Source organism: Anopheles merus, chromosome X, assembly GCF_017562075.2.
Source record: "Anopheles merus strain MAF chromosome X, AmerM5.1, whole genome shotgun sequence".
Lineage (NCBI taxonomy): Eukaryota > Metazoa > Arthropoda > Insecta > Diptera > Culicidae > Anopheles > Anopheles merus.
The window spans coordinates 9,282,263-9,307,157 of record NC_054081.1 but is presented as its reverse complement, the minus strand read 5'-3'; the positions used below and the strand labels follow the sequence as shown (position 1 = coordinate 9,307,157).

General features: G+C 50.2%; 4 protein-coding genes across 7 annotated transcripts; 1 reads left to right on the top strand and 3 right to left on the bottom strand.

The window, feature by feature from the left end:
* Positions 1 to 1,376: 1,376 nt before the first annotated feature.
* LOC121588026 (putative lipoyltransferase 2, mitochondrial) lies at positions 1,377 to 2,229 on the bottom strand. Its single transcript, XM_041905515.1, has one exon. The coding sequence runs from the start codon at positions 2,227 to 2,229 to the stop codon at positions 1,501 to 1,503; it is 729 nt and encodes a 242-aa protein (XP_041761449.1). The 3' UTR covers positions 1,377 to 1,500.
* A 26-nt stretch (positions 2,230 to 2,255) lies between these two features.
* LOC121588013 (Werner Syndrome-like exonuclease) lies at positions 2,256 to 3,673 on the bottom strand. Of its 3 annotated transcripts, none has more exons than XM_041905494.1 (3): positions 3,565 to 3,673; positions 2,649 to 3,491; positions 2,256 to 2,442 (listed from the first exon to the last, which is right to left on the bottom strand). In XM_041905494.1, exons 2-3 carry the CDS (start codon positions 3,411 to 3,413, stop codon positions 2,335 to 2,337), a joined length of 873 nt encoding a protein of 290 aa, XP_041761428.1. In that variant the 5' UTR covers positions 3,414 to 3,491; positions 3,565 to 3,673; the 3' UTR covers positions 2,256 to 2,334. The 3 variants fall into 3 exon arrangements, with proteins under 3 accessions (XP_041761428.1, XP_041761437.1, XP_041761419.1); XM_041905503.1 differs by having other exon boundaries at positions 2,649 to 3,498; positions 3,565 to 3,672; XM_041905485.1 differs by lacking the exon at positions 3,565 to 3,673 and having other exon boundaries at positions 2,649 to 3,558.
* A 4,411-nt stretch (positions 3,674 to 8,084) lies between these two features.
* Positions 8,085 to 12,986, top strand: LOC121595546 (vacuolar protein sorting-associated protein 16 homolog). Its single transcript, XM_041919594.1, has 8 exons — positions 8,085 to 8,307; positions 8,378 to 8,573; positions 8,647 to 8,914; positions 8,980 to 9,799; positions 9,881 to 10,029; positions 10,100 to 10,224; positions 10,305 to 11,056; positions 12,532 to 12,986. Exons 1-8 carry the CDS (start codon positions 8,249 to 8,251, stop codon positions 12,668 to 12,670), a joined length of 2,508 nt encoding a protein of 835 aa, XP_041775528.1. The 5' UTR covers positions 8,085 to 8,248; the 3' UTR covers positions 12,671 to 12,986.
* A 2,954-nt stretch (positions 12,987 to 15,940) lies between these two features.
* LOC121589410 (mucin-19-like) lies at positions 15,941 to 22,514 on the bottom strand. Of its 2 annotated transcripts, none has more exons than XM_041908335.1 (4): positions 21,997 to 22,514; positions 19,914 to 19,996; positions 17,639 to 19,822; positions 15,941 to 17,486 (listed from the first exon to the last, which is right to left on the bottom strand). In XM_041908335.1, exons 3-4 carry the CDS (start codon positions 19,559 to 19,561, stop codon positions 16,782 to 16,784), a joined length of 2,628 nt encoding a protein of 875 aa, XP_041764269.1. In that variant the 5' UTR covers positions 19,562 to 19,822; positions 19,914 to 19,996; positions 21,997 to 22,514; the 3' UTR covers positions 15,941 to 16,781. The 2 variants fall into 2 exon arrangements, with proteins under 2 accessions (XP_041764269.1, XP_041764277.1); XM_041908343.1 differs by lacking the exon at positions 21,997 to 22,514 and adding an exon at positions 20,131 to 20,855.
* Between the last annotated feature and the right edge of the window lie 2,381 nt (positions 22,515 to 24,895).

The following is a 24,895-nucleotide window of genomic DNA, read 5'->3' as shown; positions in this document are numbered from 1 at the left end:
GGGCTTAGACGAACTCCACAAGTTCTTGCGAATGAACCGGTAAGAAAACTCCTTGCTGGTTGGATTTGTTGGAGATGACTGGCTTGGCCATTGTCGAGGAAAAAATTACACAGCCAAGGAATAGTGATGGATAAAGTTTCCAAAAATCCGGAGTCGACTCCGATCCGACGCCGATAATTTCAGAAGGGACTCTGGAAGGTAGGTTCGCCCAGCATTATGCGGCGTCGTCCGGAGCCAGCCGGAGCCAGAGTCGTCCGGAGTCGTTCAGAGTCGTCCGGAGTTGTTCAGAGTCGTCCGGAGTTGTCCGGAGTCACCCGGAGTCGGACTCGCCCGGAATCAGGTTACCCGGAATAAAAATCGTCCAGAGTCGTTCAGAGTTGCCCGGAGTCGTCCAGAGTCGTTCGAAGTCGTTCGAAGTTGTCCGGAGTTATTCGAAGTCGTTCAGAGTTGTCCAGAGTCGTGCAGCGTCACCCGGAGTCAGAGTAGTTCATAGTCGTTTGAAGTCGTCCGGAGTCGTTCGGAGTCTTCCGGAGTCACCCGGAGTCAAAGTCGTCCGTAGTTGTCCGGAATCGGCCGTAGTCGCAGTCGGGCTTTGAAATAAATGCCTGTACACGAAGTGCACGCGCAAAATGAAAGACAAAAAAATCACAAATATATGAAATGCCTGATAACAAGGTCCGCACGACTTCAACCTGGATGACTACGACTTCGGACTGCTCCGACTAGGGACTCCGTACGGAACTAATGATTACAATTTTGCTGGAGTCGAAATCGGGCTAACAATTCTCGGAGTCGGATCGGAGTCATGGGCGGGCTCCAGAGATCAACACCACAAATGCGGAACTCTCTTGAGGACATTCTTGCGAAGAAGTCGACCAGAAGATCTCACGCAAACGACTGGCTACGGTTGTGCTGGACAGATGGTTCGTTGATGAAGCCATTTTGTGCGACCTGATGTAACTAGTGGAAAATTGCAGATGCATTAATGGAAGATCAGAATTGCTAAATAGTTACGATTCTCTTGTTATGACGGCCCTTGAGTATGTTGAAGATTAAGACCAGACCATTAGAAATGGGAAAACATCGCTGGTGAGGAGTCCAACCAGGTGGGACAGAAAAATCAACTGCTTTTATCGCTGGAAGAGTAAACAGAGTGGCAGGCAAAACTGTGAGTTCCTTGGCCAGACCTCAAAGTAAATTTAATTTAAAAAAAAACACGCGGTGGAATCATTTCTAATCGTATTCTGGATACACATCTTCAAAAGCATAATACATTGAAAAATTGTAAGATCCGTTTTTCATCGATTTTGCGCCTGCAAAGAACTTCCTATTCTTCAACCGAATTCCTTTAGAAGCATAAATTAAGAAACACGCGCTTAACATATCAAAACAACTCGGACTGTATTCCAAACATTGCTTAAAGCATTAAAACACTCCCTCCCTTACGGCAACACATTACTTCCTGAGATGACTTCCCCTCAAATCGCTGGTTCGTCCTGGCTAAATCCCTTCGAGCAGCTTCGCCCGGCTGCCCGCATCCAGCTCGTCCAGCTCGCACTCGAACGTTGCGCGAAAGCAGTCCAGCAGCCCGTCCGCCACACTGTCCACCCCCAAGTCCGACCGGTTCCCGAGTTCGTGCGCGAGCGAGGTCACCGATTTGCCGACCAGCCCGCACGGTACGATGTGCCCGAACCAGCCCAGATCGACGTCACAGTTGAGGGCGAGCCCGTGCGTCGTCACGTACCGGCTCGCGTGTATGCCCAGTGCGCAGATCTTCCGGTCGCCGATCCAGACGCCCGTGTCGGCCGTCGTGCCGGCCCGCAGCCCGTACCGCCGGCACAGCTCGATCACGGTGCGCTCGAGATGGCACACGTACCAGCGGACGCTCGGCTGGAAGTGCTTCAGGTCCAGTATCGGGTACGCGACCAGCTGCCCCGGCCCGTGGAACGTGATCAGCCCGCCCCGGTTGGTGCGCACGAAGTCGGCCCCGAGCGCGCGCAGCCGGCCCTCCTCCGTCTCGTCGTAGCCGCGCGTCCGGATGCCTATCGTGTAGACGGGCTCGTGCTCGGTCAGTATCAGCACGTGGCGATAGGGTGGTGATGGTGAGGCGTTCTGCTGCTGCTGCTGCTGCTGCTGCTGCTGCAGCTGGCTGGCGATCGTTTGCTGTAGCTTCAGGGCCCGCTGGTAGGGCAGTCGTCCGGCCCGCAGCACGTGCACCAGGCGGGACATGGTGCGGCAAGGATGAGTGTTTTTTGGGATGAGATTTCTGTGTCTGTCTGTCTGTCTCTCTCTCTCTCTCTCGGCAGTTCCGGGCAGTCGGTGTGGCCGTGGACGTTAATACTTCTTCCGCTCGATCTCAGGGCTTACTTCCGGCGCACTGTTTTCAGCATCCTCCTGCTGGCGCTGCCTCTCCGCCAGCTTAATGTACAGCAACTGGCCAACCTGCAATCACCGGGCACGAAACGAAAACAAACGGAAAAAAAGCTGATAACATCTGACGACACGACGGTGGGGTTGCGTCATTTCTGACGTTTCTGATTCCGCAACGGTCTCAGACAAACAAAAAAAAACGGGCGGGAAGTGGACGTTACAAAAACAGTGTCACAAAAACACGAAGCAAAAAACTAAGAATAAAAAAAAAAACCTACATAAACATCGATCGCCGCGTACAGCTTCTGGTCGTCGGACAGCGGCAGCACGTTCCATTTGCTCATCCGGACCCGCTTGTCCTTGCTGACGCGCTGCCGCAGCACCTGCTCGACCAGCCGGGCCAGGCTCCAGATGCCGGTCGTGCCGTGCAGCCGGTTGTACCACTGGCCGAGCTCGACGCACCGCTCGATCAGCCGGTCCGCGCTCACCGCCGGGAAGTCGCGGGCCAGCTTGCGGAAGTCGTTCTTCACGTTGACGCCGTGCAGCAGGACGCGCGGATGGTAGAGCAGCTGCAGCAGGGCGGCGGGCAGCTTCTGCAGGCAGGAGAGCTGCAGCAGCAGGCACCGGTCGGGGGCGGCGCACAGCTGCATCAGTGCCGTCCGGCCCGGGCCGGTCTGGAAGCTGAACGGCCACTCGAGATCGAACGCGATCGGGATCGGCCGGCCGTCCTGCTGCTGCTGCTCCACCCACTGCGTCATCTGGTCGCAGCTGAACGCGACGTCCTGGAAGGTGGTGTAGTACTCGATCGCCCCGGTATAGCTGACGAACGGGAGATATTCTACCCGCAGGTCGGGCTGCTTGCTTTCCTCCACCTGGTAGTTGCTTCGCAGGCGTCGCTTCGGTGGTTCCTCTTCCGGCGCTGGTACCGCTGGTTTGTTGTTTTCATTTAACGGCTCTGCCACGACGGCGCACTGTACATTCTTCTTGAGATCTGCATCGCTCTTGCCGGCCCGCAGCCACAGCGGCAGTGTTCGTTTGGACATGATGTTGTTAGTCAAAAAAAAAGCCCGCGTCACTATTTACATTCCAGCGTCGCCCCGTTTCACGCCACAAAATGGGGTCTGTTTTCTTACGAAATATTGCAAAAACATCGGTTTTCCACTAAAAAAAAAGTCTTAGTTATACCGTGCTTACCGGTCAATGGCTTTTTTGTTTTCGCGTACGGCCGTGCGTCCCTTTGCCAACGGCGCCAAAAGTTCGTTAGAGGAGCGGTTTGTATTGAACGGGCGCGCCCTTGTGAAACAAGCCGAACGCCAATTTGACAGTTAACCTTTCTGCTAGCGAACAGCAATGTTTACGTTCAGTGGAACCGTGTACATTTGGGAACTTTTCTAGTTGAGTTGAGTTCCGTTCCAGGGCTGGACTAGGTATCCGATTCATTCCGAATCCGAAACAGTTCCCGGAAAAGATTTGAAACAGGAGCTGTTGCAGGACCGGTACGGGTTTGGTAACGGTTCCTGGATCGGTATAGGTGGAGTAATGGTTCCTGCACCGGGGTGAGTTTGTGATCAGTTCCAGGACCGGTATCCCAAATAGCCAGCTCGTACTTTATAGCTGATTTAGGGCTGTTTAACGAAAAATCGTTCCGATGTCGTACTTTGTGGCTGATTAAGAGATAGACGGTACTTTGCGGAACTATGGAGCTTTTTAACAGGCACATGGCACTTTTTGGAACTTTGCGGCTGATTAGCACTATGTGTAGGGTTTATAGTGGAACTTGAAGGCTTGTTAAGAAAGCGTACCGAACTTGGTGGAACTTTATAGCTTTTTAATGCATAACATCGGTACAAGTTGGCTCTTGTCAAATTGTCAAAGTCTGACACCGTCAATCATCTCATTGCTGCTGCACAAGTTAGTTTCGTTAATTGAAGAATGAATATTGAGTGAAGTGATTGTGAATTATCAGTAAATTGTGTAAAATTTTGTGTAATTCATCAATACAAAGGATTTAAAAATATACATATGTGTTTAAACGAAATAAATCTTGTTGTTTATTTCATCGATGACGCTTGCTTGAAAATAAAACACAAAGAAAAATAATCCCTGGCATCGCGGCATAAGGAAGCTGCTTAGGCGCTGTTTGAAAGACCCACATAGAACTTGGATGCTGTTTATCTACTGCAAAAGGCGAAATAGAGCAGCGATCTTTAGCGTGTCAAAATGAGCTGCTTAAGCAATTATGGCTATTAGGGATGGCTTTGTTTTCTTTCTTAAGTTTATTAATAGCCCGAGCGCCATAGATTACTTACCCAAGAACTTTCCGAGCCAAAATCTATAAGAATGGTCAACCGCACAGATTTTAGTAATGCCCAAGTGCCACAAATCCACTAAACGACCCCTAAACTGGTTCTAAAGGACTCAAACTCTACCTAAACGGAATATAGAAAGACTTTGTTTAGCAGACGGTGAACGACTCATGCATTCTAAAAATAGCAAAAAGCTGGTGGCCCCATCTGTTTGTAGGAGCTAATGGAGTTTTCCTCACTTTCAGAGCTTTCTCAATCCCTCTGTACCGTTGTATGGTTTCGCAATGAAGTTATGCATCGCTAGATAGTTCTTTGGCTGGGTTCTAGTGAACGGCGATACGACCCAAATAGCCAGCTCGTACTTTATAGCTGATTTAGGGCTGTTTAACGAAAAATCGTTCCGATGTCGTACTTTGTGGCTGATTAAGAGATAGACGGTACTTTGCGGAACTATGGAGCTTTTTAACAGGCACATGGTACTCTTTGGAACTTTGCGGCTGATTAGCACTATGTGTAGGGTTCATGATAGAACTTTAAGGCTTGTTAAGAGTGTGTATCGAACTTGGTGGAACTTTATAGCTTTTTAATGCATGGCATCGGTACAAGGTGGATCTTGTCAAAGTGTCAAAGAGAGACGTCGTCAATCATCTCATTGCTGCTGTACAAGTTAGATAAGTTAATTAAAGAAGGAATATTGAGTGAAGTGATTGTGAATTATCAGTAAATTGTGTAAAATTTTGTGTAATTCATCAATACAAAAGTTTTAAAAATATACATATGTGTTTAAACGAAACAAATCTTGTTGTATATTTCATCGATGACGCTTGCTTGAAAATAAAACACACAGAAAAATAATCCCTGGAATCGTGGCATAAGGAAGCTGCTTAGGCGCTGTTTTAAAGACCCACATAGAACTTTGATACTGTTTATCTACTGCAAAAGGCGAATTAGAGCAGCGATCTTTAGCGTGCCAAAATGAGCTGCTTAAGCAATTCTGGCTATTTGGGGATTGTTTAAATACTAAACTCCAATGGAAACCACCAGCACTGAAGCAAATGAGATTTGAGTAATGGTCGTTGGTGTCGATATCCACATATCTGACCACACGACCATTCATATAAATTTTTGGACGGAAAGTTGGAAGGCTAAAAAGGTCATGATTAGATGACACTTGTCGAAACACATTGCAAAAAAAGGACAGCAATATAATGATGAGTTGTTGTAATACGCCATCTATTGAACAAACCAATGAAACTATGGAGCTTTCGTTTTTTTTTTCTATGGATATTTTTATGTTTGAACTTTTACACCTTTATTACACATATTAAATGATACAAAACACAATACAATGATGTATGGGGCCGCGCGCACAAGCCGCACCGTGAGCCCTACCGGGAGCCCTGCTCGACCGGTAGCCTGTTACACACTCCTGCGTTAGGTGCGCTCTGCACACACTTAGCGCGTATCGCTAAGTGCGGCGTATTAGTGTGCGTGAGCGCAGTGTCGATTCCTGGATGTCGACCAGCAGCAGCGCAACTGCTACGGCGAATCCAGGGCTCGGCACGTCTATCCACAACAGATATTTGATCCAGTCGTTTAAGTTTAATCTTTGGCGCTTGGGATTTTGTATATTTTGGTCCGGAGCACGTCATTCCGCCTGCTGTTAATACTATTAGCGCGTGGCCACGGAGGTGACAAAATGTTGAAATTTTTTTCAACTTTGTCAAAATTGCTTGTCAAATGCAAAAAAGAGCTTTTCTCGTGGCCGCACCAAAAATATACACAAGAACGACAAAAAGCTCCAACATCTGAATATCATCGATATTTTGTTTAAAAATTACTAAATAGGTACATAAATCAATTAGAATCATGCATTTTAACATTATTATCATGGCAATGGGTCACAACTGCGCCAAATAGATATTTGTTTACGCTTTTTCACGAACGTCAAGTTTTGTCAACTTTTGTCAACTTTTGTCAACTTTTTTTCCTGGCTGCTCCAGGTTACAAAATTTTGACAAAAACTCAAAAAAGTGACAAAAGATCACGTTTTGAAAAATTTGTCAGTATTTTGTCACTCTCATGGCCTTTCGCCTTATGTATAAACTGTCAACTGCATCTTTTCTGAACTATCTCAAGTTACACAAATCCAATAAACGACCACTAAACGGATTCTAAACGGCTCAAGCTCTCAACCTAAAAGGAATCTAAAAAGACTTTGTTCTGCAGACGACAAACGACTCGTGCTTTCTTAAAATAGCAAACAAGCTGGTGGCGCCATCTTTGATGGGATAGCCACACAGCAAAGCTTTCTTCGCTTTGAGAGCTTTCTCCTTTCCTCAGTACTGTTGTATGGTTTCGCATTGAAGTTATGCTTCGCTAGAACTAGATCTGGGGAGAACTTTTACAACTAGAACTGGCTTTGGGGAGTTGCTTAGGATTCCTATAAATTCCAGTATCAATTCAGACTGTTGGGTCGTACGATTCATTTCACAATCCGATCCGGAGTCGGGTGCGAGCCAGTTGTCATCGATTCCAACCCGTGGGTGCAGCGGGTGCGATAGGTCGGAGTCGGAATCAAATCTGCAAATGTTTCTCTTGCATCAAAATGTTTCCACAGCATGTGATTGACAGTTCGTCCATACGATTTGGCAACAAATGTTCCCGCAACATTTTTATAGACCCGAGTTCGAGTCGGATCGGGTCAAGGTAGGTTCAATACCCGAACCAAACTCGCTGCACCAACGGGTCGGAGTCGCTGATACATTCTCACACCTCATTATTACTCATCATTCGGGACGATCCGAAATCGCTGCCACGGGTCGGAATGCCACCTTGGCCCGACGCGACCCAAACTCTGTGCACCAACGGGTTCGAGTCGCTTATGCTTTTTTGCACCTACCGGAGCCGTTGCACCTACTGAACCTACTAGTACCTTTCGGGTCGACCCCAACGACACCGGGTCGCTCCGTCGCAATAGGTTCGGGTCGACTCGTTCATCACTACTTCAGACGAAAAAGAGGATTGAGAATCGTTCTAATTTGTTGACGTAAAAGCAATGGAAAGTTTTATTCACAAAATCCGTTTCCAGATGTGTGGTTGTTGACAACAAGGTTAAAGGGCTGTCATTCATGGCATTGTACAATGGCTGCATGAATCAACGCACCGATCATTCGACTATTAAAACAGAACGAAAGAACGAATAAGAACGAATAAGAACAAAAATGGTCCCAAAATGAATGCTATTCAATAACATGAATTATTTTTCTTGTGGGTAGCACGAACAAGCTTGAATTTTCACGCTCGCCACAAATGCATCTACAAAATGTAAACAAAACCTTAAACGCTGACGTTTACGCTGATCATATGGTATCTGACAGCTCATTTGTTATTGTTATTGTTGTTCTGATTCATCTTTTCCCAAACTCATAGTAAAAAAGGGGGGGAAGGAAAACACGAACCAGCTCGGGCATTCCCAAAGGGGTGGGAAATTGATAACAAAAGTGTAAATTTTTAGTATAGTGTTTGTGTTTGTGTTTGTGTGTGTTTGTGTAGTTTTAAGACGCTTTACAATGTCTCTGCTATGCAATACGGGCGACTGGTTCACGCTGGGACAGGGCAATGCCTTCCGGTAAAGTATTTCCCTGGCTAACCGCCCCCTTCATTTCCGCCCTCTAACGCGTATCCTTTCCCCGACACAGCAAAATCGAACTCTACACCATGGAATGGCCGGGCAGCATCAACCTGGAGCATATGCGCGTGTATGCGGCCCCGTACGGTGGTCCGATCGCCGTCGTCAAGGATCCGAAGCAGTTCGTCAAGCTGGACGGGGGCGCCAGCACACGACCGATCATACGCATCTTCAACTGTGTGGGCAAGCTGCTCTCTTCCATCAATGTAACTAGTGCCCCGATCACTTTACCCTATGTTCCACTCACACACACACGCCCCTTCGTTTTACAAATTGCAGTGGGATTGCGGCAATCTGGTCACGCTCGGCTGGTCGGACACGGAAGAGCTGATCGGGGTGCAGGACGACGGTACCATCTTCCTGCACGACATGTTCGGCAACTTTGTGCACAAGTTCAGCGTCGGCAAGGACGTGACGGACGTGGCGGACGCGCGCATCTTTACCTCCGCCTCCGGCACGGGCGTGGCCGTGATGACGTCCGGGTTTAAGATCTACATCCTGAACAACATCAAGGATCCGAAGTCGCGCCCGCTCTCGGAGCTGCTCAGTAAGCCCGGCCCTTCGCGCAATTCCCTCCGCAGTGAGTCATTGTTCTTTCTTTCGCTATTGCAGACCTTACCAGCAGCCTCACCTGCTGGGAGATGGTATGCAAGGACCGCACGACCAGCTGCCTGCTAGCGTCCGGCAACGAGATAACGCTCGTGCGGCACGGCGACAACGCGTTCAGCAACACGACGCCCGCGATGCGGCACGACTACCAGTCGATCAGCCTGCTGGCCGTCTCGTTCGACCACGAGCACGTCGCGCTGCTGACCAACACCGGCTGCCTCTGGATGGGCTCGTGGGACCTGAAGCGCAAGTACTGCGAGTTTGCGACGGGCCGGCAGGAGCAGGCGAACCAGCTGGTGTGGTGCATCGACGGCAGCACCGGGCCGGACGGGCAGGCCGTCATCGTCTGCTACGCGCACCTGCTGCTGGTGGTGGGGGCGAGCGGCGAATCGAGCGTGTACACGTACGACACGCCGGTGGCGCTCATCCCCGAGATGGACTGTGTGCGCGTGCTGACCAACTACTGCCACGAGCTGGTGCAGCGGGTGCCGCCCAGCACGAGCAAAATCTTCGGCATCAACATCTCCGAGCCGGCGAGCTTCCTGTTCGAGGCGCACCGGAAGTTCCGGGACCGGAGCCACCAGTCGGACGAGTACCTGTGCCTGATACAGCACCGGCTGCCGGCCGCGGTCGCCGACTGCGTCCAGGCGGCCGGCCACGAGTTCGACCCGAGCACGCAGAAGTGCCTGATACAGGCGGCGTACTTTGGCAAGAGCTTCCTCTCCGGCTACGACTGCACCGACTACATCACGATGTGCCGCACGCTCAAGGTGCTGAATGTGCTGCGCGACCGGAACGTGGGCATCCCGATCACCATACAGCAGTAAGCACCAGCGAGAGGGAGGGAGAATATGAGACGAGTTCACCTTTTTTTTTTCTCAACGGAAAAATCTTCCCCCAACAGGTTCAACCATCTGCAGCCGGTCGTCATACTGGATCGGCTGGTGTTCCGCAAGTACTACGGGCTGTCGATCCACATCGCCAAGTATCTGAAACTGCAGGAGACGCGCATCCTTGAGCATTGGGCGTTCCAGAAGATTACGCACGACAAGAGTAGGTAGCAAAATGGAGCTTGATGCTCGCGAGAAGCCTTTTACTAACCGATCTCTGTCCTCCTTTGCAGACGATGACGAGGTGGCGCGCAAGATAGCGGCTAAATTCTCTAGCGCCGGCCTGCGCGAACCGATGTCGTACGCGAACGTGGCCGACAAAGCGCAGCAGATCGGCAAAACGAAGCTCGCCATTACGGTAAAACGCATGCCTGTGCTGTTTTTTTTGTTGAACACGAATTTAAAAAAAAAATGCGGTTTCTACCCCCTACCCCGTAGCTGCTCGAGATGGAGACGAAGAAGAAGCTGCAGGTGCCGCTGCTGCTGAAGCTCGGCGCGTGCGAGAAGGCGCTGATTGCCGCCACCCAGTCGGGCGACATCGACCTCATCTACATGGCGATCCTCGAGATGAAGAACACGACCGCGCTCGCCAAGTTCCACATGACGATCCGGCGCTACCCGCTCGCCCAAAACCTGTACAAGAAGTACTGCCAGCTGAACAGCCTGTCCACGCTGAAGGACATCCACTCGCAGGAGGACGACTTTCTGTCGCAGGCCGAGCTGGCGCTGCGCGAGGCGCTCCAGCTCGGCAACCTGGACGCCTCGATACCGGACATCAGCGGCAACTACCGCAAGGCGGGCAAGCCGGTCGAGGCCGACCTGGCGGACGAGACGAAGAAGCTGATCCGGCACCAGAAGCTGCTGCAGGACAAGTACCAGAAGGACTTCTTCGGGCTGGCGCTGCACGCGATGGTGCGCAAGCTGCTGCAGCTCGGGGACCAGCGGTACGCGGAAAAGCTCAAGAGCGAGTTCCGCATGTCCGACCGGCGCTTCTGGTGGCTGCGGGTGCAGACGTACGCGGACAACTACCAGTGGGAGGAGCTGGAGAAGCTCGGGCGGGCGAAGAAGAGCGCGATCGGGTACGAACCGTTCGTCGAGGTGTGCCTGGCGAAGCAGAACGTGACCGAGGCGAAAAAGTATCTGCCCCGGTGCGGCGAGGAAACGAAGCTGAAGTGGTATCTGCGGGCGGGGTAAGTCACTAGTGCGTAGAATAGTCCAGCATTAGCCGGAGTCGTTCGGAATTGACCGGAATCGTATCAAGTGCCCGGAGTTGTCCGGAGTCGTTGGGAGTCGGAGTCATCCGGAGTCGTCAGGAATCGTTTGGAGTAGTGGTGGGAGCTCGGAATCGGACCTACCCGATTTCGATTTTGTGATCGGAATCAATTCCGGAGACGATTCCGATTTCGATTCCGGAGACGATTCCGGAGACGATTCCGATTTCGATTCCGGAGACGATTCCGGAGACGATTCCGGAGTTGACTCCGGAGCCGATTCCCGGAATTGACTTCGAAGCTGATTCCCGAAATTGACTCCGGAGCCGATTCCCGAATTTGACTCCAGAGCCGATTCCCAGAGTTGACTTCGGATCTGATTCGAAAATCAGCTGCGGAATCGATCTGGGAATCGCAATTTGCTCCGGTAGCGGCATCAGGATTGTCTCGAGAATTGAAATATGCTCCAGAATGAGAATAAGTTCTTGAATCAAAAAGAAGAAGTATCAGAAGTGAAATCAGTTCGGGAATCTCCATGAGAGTCGATCGTTTGCAAGTAAATTTTTATTCTCTGCGGCTATCAATACGTAGCATCATTGGACCCTAACGCCTATTCTTATGGAGACGTCTAAACCGACTCCGATTTCGAAGCCAATTCTGATTTCGGAGCAAATTCCTATTCCGGGTAATTCCCGAGCCGAATTCAAATCCATGAGCAAATTTCCGAACCTAATCCAATTCCGGAGTCGAATCTAGAGTCGATTTTGGAACCAATTCCGATTCCGCTGCCGATTCCGGAACAGATTCCGGAACTGATTCCGCACCTACTATCCGGAACTGATTCCGGACCTACTATCCGGAATCGATTCTAGAAAACTTCGGAGCTAGACGCAATCGATTCCGACGAAAACTTTCCCATCACTAGTCTGGAGTCGTCCGGAGTCTGTTGGAGTCGTTCGGAGTCGTCCGGAATCGGTTGGAGTCAGAGACTTCCGGAGACCGGAGACAGGGCCGGAGTAGACCTTCGAAACAATGGCGTGTATACGAAATTCACGCACAAAGTAAAGACATTCAAAAAAACACATTGAAATGAAATGCCTGGTCACAAGCACATTGCACCGTACGGCTCCTGTTGACTTCGACCGACTCCGATTCCGGCCCCGGATTCCGACCGACTCCGACTTCAAACGACATCAAACGATTGCGGGCGACTCCAGACGACTCAGAACGACTCCGGAGGCCTACGGACGACTCCGGACGACTCCGACTCCAAATGACTCCGACTCCGGGTGGAACTAGCGGTTCAGATTTTGCCGGAGTCGGAGTCGGACTATCAATACCCGAACGACCCAATAGTCGGATCGGTGTCGCGGGTGCGCTCCAAAGAGCACATCACTAGTGTAGAAGTCGTTGGTAACGGTGTTTAAAATTGTGTTCTTTCTCCCCCCGCGCAGTTGCTATGCCGACGCGGCGACCATCGCGTTCATGCAGAAGGACATCGACAGCTTGCTGAAGATTCACGACCACTGCAACGATTCCGCACTGATGGCAAAGGTCGAAAACATGATCGGGCAGCTGTCCAGCAAGAAATAATGCGAGTCAGAAAAAGGGCGAGACGTGTTGAACCGTGATATCAGATAGGCGCGAAGGATATATTATTGTATGTGTGTATGTGTTTTTTTATAAGTTTATATCGTTATATGTTTTGTAATCATCGTTGTGCAGCCAAAGTGCTCCCGGTAGGTTAAGGTTTAGCAAGCAAGCATGTGTAAATGTTATTACTCCATTCCCTTTACGCTCGCAGTAGACTCACCAACGCTGTCAGCAGACGATTAGAGCTAGCGAGCAGTACCGTTCAGTGTAATATCGAAGCGAATATACGCCGCAAAATATAACGAATCGATAGCAATAGCGGGTGTTGTTGTTTTTGTACAATGACAAGTGGGACCTAAAGTCGGGTACTTCGATTATTCTCCTTTCTTTTGACTCTCAGGCTTCTTGGGGAGTTTATTAGACCATTTTCGCGGAAAACTTTCTTCACACGGCTTTGAGGATATACTTTAGCTATAGGATACTGCAAAAAATTGGGGCGATATATTTAAAAAAAAATCTCGAAAACTTAAATGAAAGTCGGACAGTCTGTAAATTAGCATTAAAAAAAATGGACTAACCCGTACTAACGAAACACTAATTGCACTTTCAATAATAGTGTCCCATGAGTCAGCAGACCAAAATTTAACACCTCTACTCAGTCGAACTCTAACCGCGATGGCCAAAAAAGTGAAGCAACTTCGTTTAGAAGCGTGCGTGATCAAGGCACCACACCACGACCGAAACGGACTCCGTGCGGCAGTTTGTAGACGTCGGGTTAAGCCTATTCCGGCATCTACAACTTCTTGGCACTATTAACCAACAATCAAAGCATCGAAAGAAACCCCTAGCTTCGAATTACCAATGACCCGGAGAGCCTTGTGGTTCCATCGCTCACTAGTGGCTACATCGCTGAGTTCACGTGGCCAGAGAGATCAGTGCAACTGACCAAACAGTGAAACCTATCTATTACCTGGGAAATATTGACAAACATATCAGGAAGCAGAAATCGCGTCCACTAGCTTCGCAGCGGCTGGCAATGACGCCAAAGATTTTAGGAAATTATTGGCGGAATTGCTCACTGTGCGGTGTACCATCCAGAATTTCTGAACAAACATGATACAGAAGCTGATTTTGTCGCCAAACCTGAGAACGAATTGATAAAAATCGAATGTCTTCGAAGATCCAAGATCTTCAAAACATGCCTGCACGCACGTCTTCGTCTGCCATGGCAAAAAGTCCAAAATTCGCAATCGACTTTGTTGGGTGGTCAAATGCGTATTCATCTTAGAGAGCAATCTTTCTAAGGTGAATCTTCAAGGAACTATCAGCTTAGGGAGATATTCATGTTGAGGAAAACTAATGAAGATGTTGCTATGAAGTATCCCAAAAACTACGGGAAAAACATGGCATCCTTTGAGCTATATTTTTGAGAACTGTCTCCCAAAAATTCATCTTAGGGAATTTTGGCTGCCAAATCGCATATGCAGCATGATGGATATTCGCCTTAGAGAAACATTCATCTTGAAGAGATAGAGAATCTATGGAATGTGATGGGACCGTCAAAATGTTCACAGTTATTCATAATCTTCAAGTTATTGACATTTTAATGTATCGAGGGATTATGTTATGTAGCAAATTTTGGCAGTTTTTTTTTCGTAGTTCCATAAATACTACAAATAAATGGCGGGAAATAAATGAATGGTTGGGAAATATTTCGATAGAACAATGTGGAGAAGTCCTCAAAAACATCCTTCTTGTGTGGGTTATTGTACCAAAAAATTTTGATTTATTTATTTTTTAAATCCCAATGAAATCCAGAATTGACATTAATGATTAAGATTGTTGCGAGTTTGTCTACAATGTTATGGACCTGGCTAAGGATATGATTTACGTCATTAACATGTCTAAACATGCTTTGTAACCAAGCCTGGATCAAAACTTTTCAAACAATTCGATGCAGTTATTTATTACATCTAATTAATGATGAATAGCACTTGGGACAATTAGATCTCGAATGGTAATCAATTTTTTTCTACTAATTCATTTCTGATACTCTTAAAAGATGTAATAAATTTTAAATTATGAATAACAATAACCCTCTTTTCAAAATTAGAACGAAAATTTGGTCGTAGAACGCCTGGTCTAGGTGATGTAATACGCAGATGACCTCCCAACATAGTTGACTTCTAATAACTGATATTAAACGATTTGAGATCCATATTGTTGATTATTGGCAAGTTCAATACCTTACATTAGAGCATGGCTTTCTGAGGGTTTTCAATCTGATATCGATCTGATTTTTTTGCATGAGCATCTGGAGAGTTCTAAAAGACGCACACAGGAAGTTTTCCGAAAAAAAAAAATCGAATTCGAAATGGGACAGTCATAGGCGAATAATAGTCAAAGACTAAAAGTAGGTGTTGACAGCATTATTTAGAGCCTCACCGAGCCAGTGTGCTCTTCTGGTTTTCTGGTGTTCAGAAGGCTGTGTCACCTGTAAAAGGTACTAATTACCTCAACAATTCACTTCCGCGTTCCAAAGACATTGTAGGTACGGTTGTCCCTTCCAAGATAGCAGAGTCAACAACACTATCAGAATGAAAAGCAGTGGGCGAGAGACGGTAGGGACGGCAGTACTTCTTCTGCGTCTAATTTATCATCAGTCCAAACATGTTTGGATGAAACCCTTCCAGAAGAGCGCACGTGGTAGACAAAGGTTGGGTTTAAATATTCATGTATCAAATTAAAAATTCACACATCAAACCTTTAACTTCCCTGCGATTGCCTCAAACGAACATTGGAGAATAAAAACCATACATCCCCACTACTTTGACGGTGAGCCACCGTCATATGTTATGGCGTAGAGGTTTTTTCTTTAGGCGTTTGTTTTGGTCACGACCTTCAGCTGCCCTTTTCGAGCCGCGCAATACGCAATAGAGAACGAGAAGATGTTGTTTGTCACGCACCACGTCCGCAGAGCGCAGGTTCAAGGGCGGTTGTTGTCTGCGGTTTTTTGGGTGGGGGGGGGGGAAGGGTTGTCTTTGCCTCCATCCCCCCGTAGGGCGGCCCTTTACCAAGGGCTTTACCCGGCTCGAGGTTAACATTTTCTGACACGCACGGAGGTTTTTTTTTTTTTGGGGTTCGGAGAGATAGAAAACCTTGAAGTGTTGTTTTTTTCCTTATCCCTCCGAGACGGTTGCCTCGAAAGATCGACACGTGTGCAGTGGTGATATACGAACAGCGGAATAAAAAATAACAAAACAAGTGGGATGTGCTTTTTTTTTGGTGGCAAGCCTGCCTTTATTGATACAAGAAGATTTTTAAAATAGCAATGCACAACGATGCAAACGAGCCCGTTGGAGGCTCCCGCGGCCGTCACAAGCAATTATCATCTTATATGTGTTTTTTTTTCTCTGTCTCTTTTAAACATCTAATTACTACGGTTAGTTGATTACAGGACGTAAAACGTTCTTTACTTTAAAATCTGTGCAGAGTACATAGTGTTAAAACCACCACCGGGTACAACTAACCCACCAAACAGACGTGGGGCATAGTAGTAGAAATGAAAAACAAAAAAACAAAATACAAGTCCCACAATAAGAAAACAACAAGAGAATATTCCTACCAACAAAACTGCCGTACCGAAACGTGTATTCGTGCGTTATTCGACAGAAAACAGAGCAACTGGGACAAAAACGAGATAAACGGCACTGCGCGTCGCCGCCATTTTAGGTTAAAACCACGCTCACTGCGGGGCTTGGGAAACATTGGGGAGGTTAGGATTGTGCGTGGGCGCAATTGAGAAGAGAGAAAAAAAAACGAAGTACTGACGTACTGAAAATCGATTATCGCCCACTTGTTGTCGGTGGTTATCTCACACGCCCCGCAAGAGAAACAATGGCGCACGAAACAACCACGTGCTCGCAGCAAAATGGCGCCGCGTTGATAACGGTAGGTGGCCTATATATGTTAGTGGCCTTAAGATTAGTACTAAACAATATGTATATATATATATATAAAAGCAGGGAGCAAAAAAAACCCCGAACGGACATGTTTTTCCCCCCTCTCCCTCGCGACCTAACCTCACAGCAACAACCAACAGCCAACGGGTTTACAGCAGGGCCAGCTTCATGACCGCCTTGCGCCACCGCTGGCAGTCCTGCTGCAGGCGGCGCTCCTCGTACGACAGCTTCTGGTGCTGGGCGCTCAGCCGGTCCGCCTCCAGCTCCAGCTTCAGCTCGCGGTCCTTCCGGTTGATGCGCGACTTCCGGGACGCCTCGTTGTTCTTGTCCCGCTGCTCCCGGTAGCGCCAGTCGGCCTCGCTCAGATGCTGGTACTGCGACCGGTCCCGCACGGTGCCGGCCTGCTTGGGCGGGCGGCCCCGCCGCTTCGGCGTCTTGGTGGTGGTGTTGGTGGTGCTGGAGGAGACGTCCGAGCCCGAGTCGCCGCACACGGACGACGCGGACGAGCGGGAACCGATGCTGCACGCGCTGCTGCTCGCATTGGTACGCCGCCCGATGCTGCCGCTGTGGTGTTGGCTGCTGCCGCCGGTCGGGGACGCGCTGGTCCCGCCGGCGGCCGCACGGTTCGCCACATCCTCGGCGGCGCTCGTCAGCTGCCGCAGGCTGTCCAGCGTCAGCAGCTGGCAGATCTGCCGCTCGGCATCGCTGCCTCCCTGCTTCTTCTGCGATGGCTGCTTGGGCGCGAGAATGGTGCGCGTCCTTCCCGCCGGCGTAATGGCGGCCGGCGACGCCAGCAGCTCTAGCGTCGGCTTCTCCTCGACGGTCGCGTGGTAGGGGTTAAATTCTAACGATTCCTGTTTTTTTTTTGTTTTTGAGAAGAAAAAAGAGAGAGAGAGAGAGAGAGAGAGAGAGAGAGAGAGAGAGAGAGAGAGCGAATGTAAGACACACTGGCACGTTGCTACTTCTACTACTATTATTACTACCACCACTACACTACGACACTTACGTCATTGGTGTCGATGAACGACAGCAGATCAAACTTTTCATCCTCCAAATCCAGTATGTCGTTGGTGAGGTCGGGCGTGTTGAGTGTGGCGGCCGCTGCTAGCGGCGGCACGCGTAGCGACGGCTCGTAGGTACTGGGCGTCGTCGTCGTAGTCGTCGTCGTCGTCGTCGTCTGCAGCAGTGCTGCCAGCGCCTGCCCATTGATGGTGGAGTGTGCCGGGGCCGCTTCGCTCAGCTTCGGGCTCACGTTGATGGCGAGTGTGGCCGCCTTGCGGCTGGCAAGGGAGGACAGCTTCCTGCCCATTGCGTTCGCCGTCTGTTGTTGTTGTTGTTGTTGTTGTTGTTGTTGAAGCTGTTTGCAGGTTGTATTGGTGGCGGGTGGCGCCGAGAAGATCGTGCTCTCGCCGGCCGCCGCCCAGCGACCTTCGTCGCTGGCGAGCCGGGGCACCTTGCTGCTGCTGGTCTTGCTGCTTCTAATCTCCTCCCGCTCCTCCTCCTCCTCCTGCGGCTCCACCTCCTCCTCTTCCTCCTGCTGGAGGCGTCGCTTCATGGCGAAGTAGTTGTGGTCGCGCTGCGGATCCGCACTGTGCGTCGTCGTCGTTGTGGTCGTCGTCGTGTTCGTTACAGCAGCAGTAGTAGCGTTGGTAGCACCGATACGTCGACTCGCCGCCACCGCCGCCTTGTTGCCGAGCCGGGCAAGCCCGGTGATGTTGTGTATTTGGTCGAGGCTCTGCTCGAACAGGTCCTGGGCGGGCGATGGTTGGGGCGGCGGTTGCTGCTCGGGCAGCAGCCCGGTCGAGATGTCCTCCTGCAGCCACTTGAGGATGTTGAGCGAGATCGGTTCGGTGTCGTCGGCGGCCAGCCCGAGAAATGGGAGGGCGGCGGCGGCCGCCGGCTCGGCCGTGACCGTCGACACCAGATGGTTGGAGGCGTCGCAGTCGAACGCGCTCGACAGCTGCTCGATCTCCTCGTGCAGCGACACGGGCGAGCTGAGGGCGAGGGCCGGCTGCGCCAGCTCGACCTGCAGCTCGTCGAGCAGGTTCGCGCAGTCGATGCTCGTCTCGAGCGCGGTGCGGGCCGGCCCCATGCCCCGGACATGCTGGTACTCGTCCAGGCTGCGCTCGAGCTCGGTGTCGGTGATGTTGCTGCTGCTGCTGCTGGCGGTCGGCGAACGCAACCAGAGATGGTGGCCGGCCGGTCCGTCGACGATCGTGTTGGTAAAGTCGTGATCGGTCCCGGCACCGCCCAGGCACGTCTCGTTCGTCCAGTCGATGTCCGGTAGTAGTAGTGATGGTGGTGGTGTTGGTGGTGACAGGGCTGTGGATAGGGCGGCGGTGTTGGTGGTGGTGGGGGTGGTGGACCCCGGACCGCCACCGTACGACGGTGGCCCGTACGGGCGGGCGCCGCCGCCGCCGCCTCCTCTATTGCTATTACTGCTACTGCTTCTAACGCTAATGATGCTACTGTAGTCGCACGGTTTCTTGGGGGAGATGATGCTGGTGGGCTGGTGCTGCCGCACTGCTGCGGGCGCACCGGCGGGAGTGGCGGCTGCAGCGGTCCCACCACCGCTGCAGCTGCCCGGGGCCACATGGCTCCGTGCTCCGCTAGAAAACTGGCCGCCGCAGCCGCCGCTACTGTCGTGGTGGCGGCCGCTGCCGCCGTTGCTGCTGCCGCTGCCGCCGCTCTTATTACATACGTCGTGTACAGTTATGCTCGCCTCAGCACCACTGAAGCTCGCGCTGGTTACTTTGTCAAACTCAATCCGGCAGCCGGGTGCTGCCGTCCGTGGCCCGTCGCCCGGCGACCGTTCACCTGTTGTAGCGCTGGTGCGCCCCACGTCCATCCGGCCCTTTCCCGGCGACCACCAGGCCGCGTCGGTGCTGGCGTCGACCGCGCCGGCCGACGCCCCCGGCGAGCACAGCATCGTGGTCGTGGTGTTCAGCCAGCCGGCCGCCTCGTCGTCCGGCGGTGCGGCGGCGTGCAGCAGCAGCAGTGGCTCGTCCAGCGGCGAGTACGCATTCCGATCGCTCCGGTTGACTAGGCCTCCGTAAAAGAAGATCGTCTCTTCCAGGCGCTGGTCGGGCGCCGTCGGCACCGCGGCCGACGCACGACTTCGCCGACAGGATTTCTCGCCATGAGCGGCAGTCGTTGACGAACTCAGTTGCTTGTGCCATCGGGATAGTGACTGGTTGCGGGGAAGGGGCGAAGAACAAGACGAAGCGTAAGCGAACATTCGCGAAAGAGTGGGAAAGCAGGGAAGGGTTAAGAATACTTACGATAAATTCACCGTTTAATTCCACTGAAATTTTAACGCTTTAGATAACGCCCCGAGATGAGTTGAGAGTTGCCAGCCCTCAACCTGAAACGAAAAAAACAAGATGGCGGAAAGTGGCGTTTAGTACCGTGCAGTGTTTCAGCAGGGGATTTCTTTCAGGTCAAATAAAACACACACACACACACACACAAACGTGCATCAGATACATCCAGATGTACCTGTTTTGCGTCGGAGGGTGTATACGCTGCAGGTGCCGAGCGGAGACAAAATGGACGAACTGGCGTGGTGCACACTTCAGTAGATACTGCGAGGGAATCACCGCTTATCGCAAACGTGCACTGCCTGCTGCCTGTGCTGAGTGGTATTTCCAATATCTCTGGTGTATGTGTGCGAGAGGGAGAGATGATGGCTGTAGGTTTTGTCGCAAAGCCGCATCACCATTACGAGGAGAGCTTGTGTCGCGTCGCACAGTCAACCCGAAGATAAGATAAGCGACCGCATCCCGCCCGGAAGCGACCACTCTACTTCTTTATTTTTTTGTTCTGTTGTTTTGGGGTTGCTTCTGCTCAGGTTAAAAAACTCGCCCTCCCTCTCCTGCTAATGGGTCTAATGGGGCGGGTCCCATAAATCAGATCCACCATTAGAAGGGGATTAAAAATAAAAAAAAGCTCCCCCCAAAACTACTGCCACGCGCGTGCGACACGCCGCCCGCAACACGAAAACGTTCTAGAACGCACTGTGTTGCGTCAGCGACATTCGGCCTTTTTTTTTTTGTTTGCTCCCAAACTGGTCTAACAGGTTGTGAACCTTCGGATCACGAACACGAATTTACGGCCGAGGCGCGACAACAACAACAAGAGTTAAAAAAGAAAAAGAGCATCAGAAATGTGCTAACCACCGCCATTGGAGAGAGGGAAAACAAAAAATAATATAAACGGGGACAAATATCAGTGAAGCCACCTGGCCCCCCCTCCCCTTCCCACTCCCTTCTCTCTTCCGAAGGTCTCACCCAGATGAGCGGGCGCGCGTGTGTTCGAACGTTCCAGAAAGATCTTTGCGGCGCGCGTCTACCGCGGTGAGAAAATGGCGAAAACGTGCCGAAAGAGACGCTCGCTTTTTTTTTAAAGTGCCAAATAAGGGGGAGGGGGATGCTTAAATGGTGCTAAAAACCGGTTGGAATGGCGGTGGGAGGGATAATGAATTTAGGTGTGCAATCAGCACACACACACACGACACACGCAATCGTAGAGCAAAGATATGTCAAATTGCCGTCGGGACCTTGGATAGATAGCCCTTGGATTGTCGAAGAGGGTGTGAAGGGAGGGGGGGGGGAAGGAGGAGAATGTGTTAACAAACAGCATAAAACCGAGCTGCGGAACCCCCCCCCCCCTCCCTCCACTCCCCTTCGCCATAACAAAATTCCCCCATTTTAGGCATTGCAAGCGGGAAAGCGAGATGGAAGATGGCGGTCGCCGAAATTTCTAGAAACACCGCCACACACCGCGCGCGTGTACACAAAAACAAGCTGCGCCATCTTGGACTGCGCGCTGACGTCAATCAGTTCGAAACCCGTGCGGCCCTCCCTTTGGAAGTCTCCCCACCCTCGGTGAGGTGAAGGATGCGTATTTTGTCAACCCCCGAACAATCCCCCTGCCCGCCCCCCCCCCCCTCCCTCCCCTCGCACACCCTCAATGGAAAAGGAAAATTCGTCCTTGAACAATGTTCCCGAAGCTCCCTGGGGAAGGAGACCGCTGCGAGCAAATGTTGCAAGTGTCGCTTGAATCGTTCCGAATCTTCTCGAACAAACACGCACACACACACACACCCATGTATGTTCGGGTATGTCATTGGGGGAAGCTGGAAATGGCGTAGTGCGATCCACGGGGTTGATTTGTGGAATTTGTGAAGTTCCTGGAGAGCTTTGTTGAGGGTGGAAACGCCTAGCAAAGGCGGGCAGGAGGTAAAGTTTCCTTTTTTCGCTCCATTCGAAAGTAACAGCGCATATAATCGGTCGACCATGAGTTGCGTTTTTTAGGTCACAAACACTCTCACACACACACATACACATATGCGAATCCACTTACTCTGTAATGTAGTTGCTAGGTGTCGTCTATTTCAACCGGAAGTGAGGTGGCCCCGTTGGCGCAAATTGATAATGTCTGGAGGTTGATCGATGCTGTAGATAGGGCGCTCCCTCGTTGACCACCTGGTCCGGGGGCAGGGAGGAGAGACTTGCTTCACTCCAACTATTCACACACGCACACGCTTGAGTACACCACGGTATGCAGAGGTCACAGTAAAAGGGCAATGGAACCAGTAAACACCACTAATGAAAAAAAACCAAAAATAAGAAACCACAAATAGGTTCACACTCTCGGGCAGCGCGAGAGTGTTCGATGCGCGTCGATCCTTCCACGTACTGTTCACCAGCGGTAATGACGGGCCCGGCCCATGGAGCGTAGGTCCCAGGGCCCCCTCCTCGGTACGTAAAAACCTTTTCGCGCGCGCGATTGCCCCAGCCGAGCTATTTTCGTTGTGCAACATCCGAGCGTTCCGATTGGCTGTGGCCGCACGCCGTGCGCACGTCATCGCCCGGTCGGATTGGTGGCGTTCGGCTTCGCCGTACGTGCTTCGGGCGAGCTCGGGACTGACCGATTTGAGGCGCGTCCCAACCAACAATTGCCGAGGGCGGCTCGCGTAAAAAAACCCTTCCCCATAAGATTTCCGCTAGTGTTTACACTAGCAGCAGCTAAGGGTAAAAACTTTCAGCACGGCACAAATGCTTGGGTGTTAGTTTGTGTTTAGTGTGTAAAAAGTTAGTGACACTTATTTTGTTTTTCTGTTTACTTTATGCACACTTTCGCATGCTAGTTGCTGAACTGTTTTCTTACTCTTTCCACATGCGTTTTGGCATACGTTCCGTTACCCTTTCTCACTCTTTCTACCTTCCACCCACCGCCCTAGAATATCATCGACTATGCTGCGCATGTTTAGCCGTGTCCTTGGCGTCCTTGAATTGCGTTCTTCTACGAATTGTCTGTGTTGGAAGCAGCTGATAAAAATAAACTAAGAATTAATCCATATTGTTAATACAAAAAAAACTAAACAATATTTTGCTAATATGATTATAGAAATGCTTACCTTAATATTTTAAAACACGGCGCAAAACAAAGAGCTTGATTCTTTGGGAAATCGACGCAATGCAGCACACGCTCGCTTTATCTCCAAAATTCTTGATGGGAGCATTGACATTACTAGGATCACTGGATTTTTATGCATCTATTTCGTACATTTAATCTAGCCTCTAACCCTTCCATCTCGTGTAATTCCTATTCTCCCCTCCTTCGTATCAGCCCTTGTCATTAGGATTTAGGTATTGTTTATCCTTTTTAGACTGACAATCAAATCAATGAAAATTGAAACGCAGTCAAGGAAAGTGCACAAGGGGAACACAAGAAATTACACAGCACTCCAGCACATTCTGGAAATGTCTTTTTCCACAGCGAAAGTTTTGGATAAACTGATACTCCGGAGACAAACATGCGTAATGCTGCTGGCGGATGTGTTGCTCCGTCGCAGCGCCCAACACCGGTGCTTCACACTGAGTCGGGTATATTTTTCCTTTGTCGACCGGAGAGTGCCTCCGACTATTAAGAAACGAGCGATTCTGAGGTTTGTGTTCGAATGCGCTCACTTTATTTAGGTTATCATCTCTTATATGCTATTTAGTTGCTGGCCGAATATAGGTCAGCTAACTGTAACAATGACTATTTTGATAACAAGTTTTATTTATACTTAATGCGACATGTACCTATGGTTTATGAATTGCGTAAAGTTACTTCCTCGTTTGAACCGTGAGAAAGGTTGACTACCTGTTTATGTTTGTTGCGTTTCTGAAGCGCGCGCTATTGCTTGAGGTGTGTTTTGCTTGATATACGTTTACTTGAACTTTTGTTTTAACTTGAAGTGTTTTAACTTGATGTGTTTTACTTCACTACATCCGCATATATGCTTTTACTTCACAATGAGGTCGTACGCAACAATGCGTATTAGTGCGATAGTAGAAAAATATTGGCAGATGGAAAGAGATGGATAGACTCGGTCCAGCGGAAAACGCATGTTAATGCATGTGTGCGTGTCGTTCGAAGGATGTCGGTTTGCTCTTTTCCACATTTTTTTTTTTTTTTTGCTATCTTTTTTGTCAGGCGCCACGAGTGGCGTTGTGCCGTCCAAAACCTAGAGAGAGAAAGAGAGAGCGAAGATATGCGTTCTCGCTTTGGCACACACTCGGCGTTCCAATAGCTTCGGTTTTGCTGATTGGGGCGCGCCTTGCCGACAGCCACTCTTCTAGTACTGCATCTAGCAGGAGTGAGAGGGGGATGGGGGGTATTTGAAGAGACGATTTGCCTGCCAAAAACACCCTTTTTCATGTACTTCTCGCTCCTGTCGCGGGAACAAGACGCAGCCCGTTGCGACTGGAAGCGCACACCTGGAGCCGCAAGCGATTGTTGATGCGCTAGAAGCGTTAGAAATATGTTTTATTGAGCTTCCTACACCCCACCCCCCCAGTAAGAGTGTGTGTGTGTGTGTGACACATGTCAAATGCAAATGGGAAGAGAACATATGCGTCATGCTGGTACTGCGCCTGATCTGACAGCACGCAAACGCACTTTTCGTTCGCGCACAAACATGTGTTGTTTACCTTGCAAAAAAGGATTTTCGGTAAAGCGGCTACGCTTTTATTTTTTTAAAAACATTTTCTCATCCTGCTTAGGTCAGCAAGCTCGCCGTACTTCTACTAAAGTTAGTTTAATTGCACAAAGTCTAGCGGTTCCAACGGTCAGTTTGAAAGCGCAAACGGCCACGTGTCGTGTGCCGTGTACCGTCCGCGCACCTCCACCACCGCTCGGGTGTCAGCTGATTATATGAAATTTTTATAACAGAAAAAAAAGAACAGGAACAGTCAGATACAGTCATCATGGA

Coding starts and splice junctions, on each gene's coding strand:
- LOC121588026 (XM_041905515.1), bottom strand. CDS start 2,229: ATGTCCCGCCTGGTGCACGTGCTGCGGGCCGGACGACTGCCCTACCAG.
- LOC121588013 (XM_041905494.1), bottom strand. CDS start 3,413: ATGTCCAAACGAACACTGCCGCTGTGGCTGCGGGCCGGCAAGAGCGAT. Junction 2,443..2,648: donor ACGCGGCGATCGATGTTTAT/GTAGGTTTTTTT, acceptor CGGTGATTGCAG/GTTGGCCAGTTGCTGTACAT.
- LOC121595546 (XM_041919594.1), top strand. CDS start 8,249: ATGTCTCTGCTATGCAATACGGGCGACTGGTTCACGCTGGGACAGGGC. Junction 8,308..8,377: donor GGACAGGGCAATGCCTTCCG/GTAAAGTATTTC, acceptor TCCCCGACACAG/CAAAATCGAACTCTACACCA. Junction 8,574..8,646: donor AGCTGCTCTCTTCCATCAAT/GTAACTAGTGCC, acceptor TACAAATTGCAG/TGGGATTGCGGCAATCTGGT.
- LOC121589410 (XM_041908335.1), bottom strand. CDS start 19,561: ATGCTGTGCTCGCCGGGGGCGTCGGCCGGCGCGGTCGACGCCAGCACC. Junction 17,487..17,638: donor CGTTCATCGACACCAATGAC/GTAAGTGTCGTA, acceptor AAAAAAAAACAG/GAATCGTTAGAATTTAACCC.